Consider the following 12,500-nt stretch of genomic DNA (forward strand, 5'->3'; position numbering starts at 1 on the left):
AAAATGTGTGATAGATCAGAAATAGGGTCCATCAAGTGAAGTTTTACCCTCCACGCTTTATGCTGTGGCAAAGGCTAACACCCTCCCCCACATTTATTGTTTGTAGAATAGCGCCTCGAACTTGTATCCTCAGAAGCTTGGTTTTGCTGGAATGCATATAGTGAAATCTAGTTGGAACTTCTGTTGTGGTTTTGTTAATTGCTCCGAATGAAAATGGGTTAGCTTGTGCATCGCTGGATATAGGTGGGTTAGCGTAGATATGTGGATTTGGATAGGAGGTGGCGGCTTTGATTTTACTCTTTGGAATTTATTTATCATGTTTTTTAATGTGTAAATGCGTCTGCTCACCTTTTTGTCTTACATTCTTTCGTCTGATTCTTAATATTTACTAACATATTGATAGGAGAATGTGATGTCAGTGTGTGTTAATGAATTGATATAGAAAATGTACAATGGATTTCCAGATTCGGCAAAGGGAATCAATAATTGTCACTTGAGGAACAGTATGTTTCAGAATCGCTATATAATTTTCATTTCGTACATTGTTGACAGTGTCCTATTGACATGCGCCTGAAAATGAATGTGCTTTATGAGGGAAGACCTATAATTGAGAATCCAGTCTTTTAGTGGCCTAGTGGCAGGCAATTACTCCAGTCTCCATGACTTTGGGACTGAAGCAGAGGCCAGCAAACCTCCGTCATGTATGTTGAGGCAAAGTAGAGATACTGAATTTAGTTCTAGTTTGCTGACAGGTCGCCACGTAAAGTTATACGCTTGCATCTCATTAGTATATGATGGTGGTAGTTTGTTGACTTTTGCTGGAGTGTCAACAGGTGTGTAGGCTTGTGGCAGATACAGGGGTGGCTAAAATGAGATTGATCAAAGTCAGGATGAACTAGATATGTATATAATGGATATTTTTTTATTAACTCGCATATTGAATCTAGGTAAAAGTATATTCAAAAGAATCATAAACTAAGGGATAGATATTTTACAAGTTTATTTGGGAATCTTTTATGTAATGAGAATCCTTAACTTTGGCACTGTGATTTGTGATTTAACTCTTGACAGTATTAACCATTTGTAGCCAACAGCCATTTGCTTAACCCCTCGGATTCGGATGCTTTGCTGCCCGCATGGGATCTAAAATCCGTGTATTAGGCTCACTTGATTGGGCACCCTCACAGCTATGTGGTTTGTAGGCCAGGCACTCACGAATACTCATGTGCAGTGTTATCTTTTTTCTGCATAAAATTGGGTTGCTATTTTGCCATTTTCCAATGTATAAATCTGTCATTTGATATGCCGTATCCAGATGGTATTAGAGTGTTTTCTTTGAACAGTATTCATATCATGTCTATAGGTAGTCAGTAAGTCGTTTTATTATTTGTGTTATTGTAATAATTTTTTGTAATATTCAGTTCTCTATAATTCAACGTGTGCCACTGGTCACGACAGGCAGGAGTAGGATCCTGAACATGGAAAGATTGTCCTTTCTGGAGCCAGCACTCTTCCAGTCATGGCTCGCAGATGGAACATTGCACACTCATATACCAATAGGAATAATGCAAAGTGCCCTTCCTAAATGCCCACTGAGACAAATCACCCTCCAAGAGGTTTGTGCCTCCGTGGCGAGTCATTCCCATTTCCCTGGCGAAAGTTCTCATGACAGCATTTCCTGTTGCCCCAAATTTTTTATGACGGTATGTTTATGTCACCTGGCCCTCAAGCCAAATTTTCTTCATGACATACTGGCCATTTCACACGAATCACAGGGATTAAACCCTTGGTCGTGAAGGGCATGTCATGACTTGTTGAACAAGTTGATAGCAATTTCTGTTTGCCTTCCATTGCTCTGCTTCCTTGGAATTTATGATATGTTGTTTTAAGGAGATTTTTTATTTTTTTTTAATTTTTATTCATTTTTTTTGTTTAAAGTGTACAAGTTCTTACAGTGCATTTTATATTCAAAATGGGGGGAAAAGATGTTTTTGTATAGAACTAGTAGTTATGCAGGGATAAGGATCAATCTAGTTTCCACAATCTGCATAGATTACTGGAAGTAGTACATGTACATAAATTGATAAAGGAGTTATTTGATTGCTATTAATGAGGAACATCAGGGGGCTTTATTTTCAGTGTTCTTGAGAATACTCTTCATTGTTTTATGAAAATATAACGTGTATGATGATATAGGAAAGCCAAATATTTTGTGTCAGAAATGTATTTTTTATTTTGTGTATTCAATATTTTCATTCAAAAGCTACTTGTATTCATTCAGTATTTAGAAAAATGCTAGCTCCTTCACTTCTTTATTTCCATGTCCAAATTTTCCTTTAAGTTTCTTTTTTCTTTATCGAACCATTGCAGTGTTATAATGTTATATATTCTTGTTCTTGTAGACTACCTAGAGAGATGATATGAAATCTGTTCAAAGTAAGCAGTTTATTACCATATGGATACAGCATAAGAAATAAGGGATATAGACTATGGAAATTGTCAATATAGCAATAAATGCTTTCGCAGAGAGAGTTAATAACAATGGAAAAGGGAGGCAAGGAGTCTTTGATACCCCACATGAGTGTTTGTGTTGTATGGGCCTACAGTGCACACGCAGGTAAGCCTAATGCCTGGATGTCGGTCCATGGGCAGGCATTGAGGCACCTTGATCCATTGGATAAAGATTTCTGATTTCATAAATTTCAACCGGTAATCTCTGTAAAGTATGAAAAACAAACAGATTTTAAATTCATAATATCCTTGTTTCACTGTTGTGCAAAAGTAAAGGTTGTCATCCTGCACGTCATGTCGTCAGAGGCTTGGAGAGTTCCTTGATTTTATTTGTTGATTTTGTAAGTAGGCTAAAAGGTTGAAAGTTTACACATGAATCTTGTAATTGTAGTATTGTTGTTGCTATAGTATACCCACAAAATAATGTTACTTGAAGGCCCCGTACACATGTTTTGCATTTCCGCACGAACCTGAGGCTTTCTGCATGTACGGTAATCGCCTCCCAGACGAAGACGGTAGCAACCGTTGCCAACTGGCTAATTCCCATCTTGATCTCGGGCTACGAAGAATCGATGCGAGTAGAAGGTTTTATTTTGTTTATTGTTTAGATAAGTTAATGGAAGCACAAGTCAGTATTCAAAAATATTTTTCTATATAATATATATAATTATATTTCCTTCAAATAATGTGATGCACAAGAGAATGCTCGTGTGGGTGGGCGGGTGTGGATGTGAATGTAGGTCTCCATGTAGATTTGGTGTGTTTGAATTATAAAAAGTAACAATATATTTGTTAAAGATTTAAAATATGTATAGTACATGTATATCATTATGTTGCTGTTGTTAATATTTTTTAAATGTTATAGCTCTTCCTGTTTTTATTAATCATATTATTTATTGTTATTAATGTTGATATTATTATTATAGTTGTTAGTTTTATTTTTTTGTTATAGTTTTTAGTATTATTTTTATTATTGATATCTATTATTATTATTTTTTTTTTTTGTTATTGTTTATAATTATTTACATTATCAATATTAATGTTGTTATTATAATTGTTATCATTATTATTGTTATTATTATTATTGTTATTATTATTACTTATTATTATTGTTGTTATTATTATTATTGTTATTATTACTATTATTATTATTATTATTATTATTATTATTATTATTATTATTATTATTATTATTATTATTATTATTATTATTATTATTATTATTATAGGTGTTATTATTACTCACTATTATTGTTGTTATTATTATTATTATTATTATTATTATTATTTTTATTTTTATTTTTATTGTTTATATTTTTATTACTACTACTACTTACTATTATTGTTATTGTTATCATTATCTTCATTAATATTATGATCATGATTATGATCAATTTTATTTATTTATTTATTTTTTAATTTTCATTTTATTCTTATTATTGTTATTGTAATTGTTATTGTTATCATTTTGTCGTTTTTGGTATTGAGTTAATGATATTAGTAGTATTAATATTAGTATTTTTACAATCATTATCATCATCATTGTTTTGCATTTTGATCTTTATTTTTATTGTTGCTATTATTGTTATTGTTGTTGTTGGGTTTAGTAGTAGTTTTGTTAATATTATTATTATTATTATTATTATTATTATTATTATTATTATTATTATTATTATTGATATTATCATCATTATTATTATTATTATTATTATTATTATTATTATTATTATTATTATTATTATTGTTATTATTATTATTATTATCATTATTATTGTTGTTGTTGTTGTTGTTATTATTATTATTGTTATTTTATTTTTATGATTATTATTCATGTCATTGTCATTGTTATTGTTATTTTTCTTGTTGTTTTTATCATTATTGTTGCTGTTGTTATTGTTGATGTAGTTGTTATTTTTGTTGTTCTTATTATTCTTTATTTTCATTATTTTGTTGTTTTGTTTTTTCTACCCTTCCCAAATCATTGCTCATTTTAGTCGGGGGGGGGGGGGGGGGTAGGAGACCGAGACTGAGACCCAATGTAGGAGATTAACCCTACCATAGGTCTCAGCCCTCACTTCAACTAATTTTGTCTATCTCCCCCCCCTTTCCTTTTTCCTTCTCTTCTTCATCCCCATCTTCTGTCCATTTCCTATGGTGTAAGAGCTGAGCTGAAAGGATGAAAGGCTGCCCCTATGTCAGTCATGAACGGCTTCCGGGAGCCATGGCTAATGGCCTAGCCCATACCCCTTATGGGAACCCGGAGGGGAGGACCATTTCTTTTCCCCACTTATTTCAGGCTCACCATAGCCAAAAATGGAGATGTTCTACCGTTATTAGAGGCTTTTATTCTTGCCCCTTCATCAAATACCTATCTTAATTTGGTTGCATTGGTTTTCTGACCCCCGCCTCTCCTGTGACCACAGCTTCGACCACTGATACTAATACCCCCTCCTTGATGTCTACTAACAACTCTATCCATGCCAAACCACCCACCCAGGTCATTGCTCAACTTTCAGAAACCACCCCTTCCTCTCTCTCATCATTCTCCACTCTATCTCCTACTTCACAGCCTGCTTCTTTGACTTCCCCTACCCCCTTCATTACAACTCTTCATCCTTATTGCCCTTCCCGTAGAACTACTCCACTTCATACCACCCCATTCCTACTGCCCTCATCCTTCTACTGCTTCCACCTCTGCAAACCTTTTGAGTACTCTCTTTGGCCCAGCCAAGTGGGATTGATTCTTTGTGATTCCCCCTACTGCCCCTTACTCGGACAATACCCTTCACTTCCAACAATGTCTTCTAAAATAAGTTGGCAAAGATTTTTTGGCCATCCAGCCAAATACTGTTGCTCCACAGCCTGCTGCCCTCTTGTGTGCCCAACCTGGTTGTGACCGTTCAAATTACCCTGCTCAGTCACATACATGTTTTAATTGTGGTGGCTCTCATAATGTATTTTATAGGAGCTGCCCTGCATATAAGCTCGAATGTGAGGTAGCAGTTCTCAGATTCAAACAAAGCCTCACTCTACGTGAGGCCAGATAGGAAGAACGACAAAAGTTTTTCTCTCTACCTATTCCAAAACAGTCCCTTGCTCTGTTCCCCTTCCATCTTCTCAGGACGTCTTTGCATCTCCCCCAGTTTCTCTTCCCTCCAGTCTTGAACCATCCTACCTCTACTCCCCTACTCCCCTAGTCAAATACCTTTTCCAGTCTAAATTCAGATACTCTAATCTCTACCACTTTTGTGATGCCTACCCCTTCTCCTCCTCATTTTACCTAAACGTTTCACTCTATCTTCGACTTCAACATTCTCTCCTACACCCTCCTTTTCCTATCCCTCCAGAAACTCTCGAAATTCCTAGACATGACCCAAGAGAATGTTCCGCTCACTCATTCATCCTCCAATACCTACATTCAAATTATTTGCTGATATCCATCCTCCATACCCAAAAGTTCCTACTACCCCTCTTGTGCGTACATGCCATGCCCACTGTGTGTTCAATTTAGTAGTTATTTTTACATATAGATGGCTCTACAAGTACTAGGTCACCAATGAGCCAGTTACAAGAAGTACCTGTCTCGCCTGTTTACCTTTTTCCTTGATTTTCAATCATATTTTCTGGTATTTAATACTGCTGTTAGTAATGTCAGTAACAATATAGTAATAATAATGCTTATAATAAAAATAACAGTATCATTGTTAATAGCATTAGTAAAAAAAAACATTTTCCCGTTATTTCAAGGAAAGGTGAGGTCACAAAATCTAATGGACAGAGCCATCTATGTACAGAAAAATTTAACTAAAAAATACTAAAGTGAACGGGACATTTTCCTGGTGGCATTGGTTATTATTATTATTATTGTTATCGTTACTGTTGTTAATATTATTGTTACTCTAATCGTTTATTATTACTACTGTTATTATTGATATTTTTACTATCATTATTATTATTGTTATTGATATTCGTAATATCATTATTATTATTATTATTATCATTATTATTACTTTTCTTAAAATTGTTATTACTATTACTATTGCTATTACAATTACTGCCACTGCTACTACTACTACTATTATTATTATTGTTATTATTATTATTACTATTACTATTATTGCTTTAGTTATAGTTTTTAGTTATTTTTATTATGATTTATTATTATTATTAGTATTAGTATTATAATAATAATAATAATTATTATTATTATTATTATTATTAATGATGATAATAATGATGATATAATAATAATTATTATTATTATTATTATAATTAATATTATTAGAATTAGTATTAATATAATTGTTATAATGTTATAATAATAATAATAACAACAATAATGATAATAATTATAATAGTAATAATAATAATGATAATAATAATAATAATAATAATTATTATTATTATTATTATAGTTATGATTATATTTACAATTATGATAATAATAATGATGAATCATCATTTTTTTGTTAATATTATTATTATTGTTATTATTGTTATTATTGTTGTTGTTGTTATTATAATAATAATGTTAAAAATAATAATAATAATAATAATAATGATAATAATAATAATAATAATTATTATTATTATGATTATGATTATTATTATTATTGTTTATTATTATTATTTTTATTACTCTTATTAATACTCATTATTATTATTACCATTACTTTTATTGCTACTATTAATATTACTTATGTTGTTGTTAGTGTTGTTGTTATTATTATTATTATTATTATTATTATTAGTAGTAGTAGTAGTAGTAGTAATAGAAATACAACTACCAGAACTACTACTACTACTTCTACTACTATTACAACTACTACTGCTACTGCTGCTACTACTACTACTAATGTTTCTGTTATTATTATTAATATTGATATTATTTTGTTCTTTTATTGCTGCTGCTGCTGTTGTTATTATTTATGATAATGATGATGATGATATTATCATCATTATTATTATTATTGTTATTGTTGCTGTTGTTGTTGTTGTTGTTGCTATTATTTTTTATTATTATTATTTTTTTTAATTTTTACCATTACTGTTATTGTTATTATACCTTTACTATTCTTGTTATTATTAATATTATTATTAGCTCTACTCTTATTATTGATATCTTTTATTACTGCTATTAATTTTATCACTTTCACTGCTATTATTATTGTTGTAGTTATTGTAATTGTTGTTGTTGTCGTCGTTGTTGTTGTTGTTTTTATTATTATTATTATTATTATTATTATTATTATTATTATTATTATTAGTATTATTATCATCATTATTATTATTGTTATTGTAGCTATTATCATCATCATCATCATCATCATTTTTATTAATGATAATTATTATGTTGGTAATAATAGTTATAATGATAATGGTAATAATGATAGTATTGATAATAAGAAAAAATAATGACAATAATGATATTGATGACGATGGTACATTTTTTATTATTTTAATTGATTTTTATCATCATTATTATTTTGTATGCTAGTCATTGCTGTTGTTTGTTATTTTATTATAATAATGATGATAATAATGATGAATTGATGATGATGATGATGAGAATGATAATTGTAATAGTAATGATAGTCATAAGGATAGTATTATTAATGATGATGATAATGAGAATGGTAATTGAGATTGTAATGATTATGATAATGATGAAGGTAGAGATAATAATGAAAATGAGAATGATGGCGATAGTGTTGGTAAGAATGATACTGTTAATGTTGGTCGTAATTATTGATAGGATGACATTATTAGCGATGCTGAAAGTGATTATGATGGTACTCTATTGTATTTAGCCTAGATAGACAGGATAGATAGATAGATAGATGGACAGACAGACAGACAGACAGACAGACAGACAGACAGACAGACAGACAGACAGACAGACAGACAGACAGACAGACAGACAGACAGACAGACAGACAGACAGACAGACAGACAGACAGACAGACAGACAGACAGACACAGACAGAAAGACAGACATAGGATAGATGAATATAGATATACAGGATATTTAGATATGAGATGCTGGCATCTGGAAGGTGGGGGTGTATTTCAATTGGAAATTGATGATGAAATTGGACTTGACTTGAGTAATATATATTTTTTAAAAGTTTTCAACGGTTTGTACTTTGGATTTGCATGAACCATTAATTACGTTCATACTGGCTTACGTTACTGAAAAATTTAGGTTTCTGCTGAAACATGGGTAGTGGCCTATCTGGCTGGGCTTTATCACATTTGATGATTAATAAGAAAATTTGAATGGATTGTACAGCTTGTTTCTCCTCAAGTTTACGTTTTCATCACTTCGTAATTACTTTTCTCATGCACCATTAATGATGTTAATGCTGGTATAAGTGATCAAACTGCTGAAGTTTTAATTTGATTTTCTGTTTTGCAAATAAAGTTAGTGTTGGTGCTCTATAGCTCTTGTCTCTGGTCATGTTGTCAGGTGGTCAGCGGGTTGTGCGTGAATGAATCCTCAACGGTTGTGGAGTTGATAATTTAGGAAGCTACCTTGGGGCTACTGTTGGTTTTGCTTTATATTTGCTGTTTAGGTTGTAATATTGATATCCATCTAATGGGATCAGGGTGCCTCATGGAAAGTGCATGGATTATAATCTGGGCATTAGGCTTACTTGTGTGGCAACTCTCTGCTGTGTGGCTTGTAGGCCTTGCTCACATTAAGAAGGCTTGTTCCCTCTCTGCAATGCTATTTACCCTGGTTATGCAGATGTGTTTTTGCTGTTTGGCCATTCTCTGAAGTTTTGTTTATCATTTTTTATTTGGTATCAAGAGGGTAGTTGACTGCTTTTACACAGGAATCTATTCCTGGCTGATGGGAATAGGTTCCTGCATGTGGACAGTGTCCTCCCAGGTGATGGTTCTCTCCCAGGCATAGCTCACAGATAGTATGCTCCACCCTTCTGGACTGGTGGAAATCCTGCAGGAGCTTCCAAATGAACCCCTTTGCTCAAGTGCATTCTGGATGAGTTGTCCCTGTGACCGGTTACCTGGCAACAATATCCCTTGGCGTGATATTCCTATTATTCCATCCCTTGGTCAAATTTTTGCCTGAAGATGCATTCCCATCGCCCACCTGACAATGAAATGAAAAGAATTATCAGCAACTTATTAGAACTGGTAGTTGCAATAAATGCATATAAGATAAGTCCTGGAAATGACAGAAGAATGAGCATTTTTCTCTGTCCAAGAGTGATTAAGTATAAAAGTATTTTGTTTGAAAATTGGTGGCTGTGATTGCAAGATTTTCACCAGACTTACAGCTATGGCTTGTAACTTACTCATTGAAAACTTCTAAACCAGGATGCACTTTAAGCCATAGTTGTGGAGATGTTAAGTTGGTTTCGTAATTTTGCTTTGTTGAGAAGTTGCTGCTTGTTGACTGAAAGCGGAAAACAAATAAACTTATTTTTGTATGAGTGAAGTCCAGCAGATTGGCCAAGGGAAGTCTTCGATGATAACTGGGCTATTGTTGATAAAATTTTGAAATGTAATTTGAATAAAGATGACAGAATTACACACACCGTAGCATGTAGTAAGATAGAGGAAGAAGTACAGATGTATAAAGAAAGGGGTACTGGATGCAAGGGGAACTAAAGCAGATGGATGCCTTTGTATATCAGAGCTTACTCTCTCTCTCTCTCTCTCTCTCTCTCTCTCTCTCTCTCTCTCTCTCTCTCTCTCTCTCTCTCTCTCTCTCTCTCTCTCTCTCTCTCTCTCTCAGTTTGTCAGGCTTATAATTTTTCTTTCTTTGTGTGTTTACCCTGTTTGAAATATTGAGAAGTGTTATATATTACAATTTTTAGTGTTTTCTGCAAAAGTTAATGAAAGGATCTCTTTTCTGTTTTTGTTTTCCAGATAATACCAGCCAGGGAAAATGTCAAGAAACCGAGCAAGAAGAACTGCCACTTTATATACTTCTTCGGCAGTGAAAACTAGTAAGTAAAACGTTGAAGGGAAGGATTTGTGTTTAGTGTAGGATTTTCCAGAGATTTGTATCACTGGTTTTCTTTCTGTATTATTTCTTTCTCAATGTATCATTCTCATGCCTCTCTTCACTCTTACTCCTTTCCCTCCCTTCTCTCTCTCTCTCTCTCTCTCTCTCTCTCTCTCTCTCTCTCTCTCTCTCTCTCTCTCTCTCTCTCTCTCTCTCTCTCTCTCTCTCTCCATTCACTCTTTCCCTCTCCCTCTCCAACTCTCTCCCTCTCTCCCTCTCCCCCTCTCCCACTCTCTCCTTCTCCTTCTCCTTCTCCTTGTTCCTCTCTCTCCCCTTCTCCTCCATCTCCTCCTCTCTCTCTCCTAGATAAATAAATAGATAGGTAAATAGTTAATGTGCATCTCTTAAATTTAGCCTAGAAATGCATATGTGAGTGAAAATGGGACGCCTTTCCCTTGCAGTGCCTGGATAGAGTCGGCTAACGTGAAGCCCTATTTCCAATACAAGAATCGTCTCATGAACGCCAACAAAACCACTCCCTTCAAGGATGCAGTTGGAGCCATTGAGCAGTACATTAGCGAAAATAATATTGCGGTAAGTCACCGCGACGCTCTTTTTCGTTTGTCTCTGTAGGGTGAATAAAATGACTGAGTGCTTTTGTGAGTTGGAAATCTAGATTGCTTGAAAAAGTCCTGCTCAGCTTACTGTCCACGATACAATCTGTGAAATATATCCTGCAAACTTTTTGTTTTTATACTTCGGGAAGTCATTTTGGATTTAGCCAACCTATATAACATATCTCGACAACTGTGGTCTGTGCAAATGTTCTTTGCATGTGTACTTATTTTAATGTGATTGTAGACAGCACCTGCTAAATTTTGTATTGCTCTTTTCTTCATTTGTAACATAATCTCCCTCTTTTGTTTCGTTTTTTAACATGCATGTCTTGTCTAGTTTAATATGTATAAAGGTATTGAGCTGCCAACTGTGGTATAGTGCATATATAAACTATAATACACATGTTTTGAAAGTCATAATAAACACCTTAAAGATAATTAATTAGCTTTTGCATGTACTTTACCACACTAATGCACTTTTACCACATAAGTTTATTGTTAGATGCACGCTTTGAATTGTAGGAGTGTGTATAGGAAAAGTTTCTTAGGGACAGCTGTTGCTTGGATGGACAGTAAGCAGAGCGTAACTGTACCTATTATGGAGCTAGGTCTTTGCAAATGATAATGCCGCTCTAGCAAAAAATTGTAATTCAGTGTGAAATCGAGTGATTTTGAGTATATGTATCTCTTAGATTGGTCTGAAATGGAAGGAGGTATAATAGAAATATGTGTGTCGTTCTCTTGAAGGAGGAAAATGTAGAATTTAAGGAAAAAAGAAATGCCTGTTGTCGTGGTCTCATACTTACGTCGCTTCTTGAAATATTGTAGATATAATCTTTCATTTGCAGTATACCTTGCTTTTCAGTCTATGTTTATATCGCTGCTCATGCCTTTGTTTTTTTTTGCAATTTTCCTCCGGCAGGTCCCAGAGATCGAGGAGGGAACAAATGACACAAATCACGCAGAAGTAGTCACCACGCCATCCAAAGAGAAGAAGGTTAAGGTAAGGGGAAACATGTTTTTTTCTTTCTCTCTTAATTTCTTCTTCTTTTTTTATCTTTATCTTCATCCTTTTTTTTTTTTTTTTTTTTCTCCCCCCTCTCTCTCTCTCTCTCTCTCTCTCTCTCTCTCTCTCTCTCTCTCTCTCTCTCTCTCTCTCTCTCTCTCTCTCTCTCTCTCTCTCTCTCTCTCTCTCTCTCTCTCTCTCTCTTTCTCTCTCTCTCTCTCTCTCTCTCTCTCTCTCTCTCTCTCTCTCTCTCTCTCTCTCTCTCTCTCTCTCTCTCTCTCTCTCTCTCTCTCTCTCTCACTCTCTCATTCATACAAGGTTAAGGTTTAGAATTAGTCTTAAAAAGATCTTGGTGAATAATTTGAAAATTTGAGGAACCATTTTCTTA

General features: G+C 33.6%; 1 protein-coding gene across 1 annotated transcript in view; it reads left to right on the top strand.

Annotated features, from left to right (window-relative positions):
* Nucleotides 1-12,500, top strand: part of Ndf (Nucleosome-destabilizing factor) — a gene marked incomplete in the record, with an annotated part of 40,516 nt that overhangs the window by 2,031 nt on the left and 25,985 nt on the right. Inside the window, 3 exon segments of the mRNA XM_070122221.1 lie at nt 10,411-10,490; nt 10,951-11,083; nt 12,029-12,109. Of these exon segments, the coding sequence (XP_069978322.1) occupies nt 10,411-10,490; nt 10,951-11,083; nt 12,029-12,109 (294 nt within the window).

The sequence above is a fragment of the Penaeus vannamei genome, chromosome 5 (genome assembly GCF_042767895.1).
Source record: "Penaeus vannamei isolate JL-2024 chromosome 5, ASM4276789v1, whole genome shotgun sequence".
NCBI classification, from domain to species: Eukaryota; Metazoa; Arthropoda; class Malacostraca; order Decapoda; family Penaeidae; genus Penaeus; species Penaeus vannamei.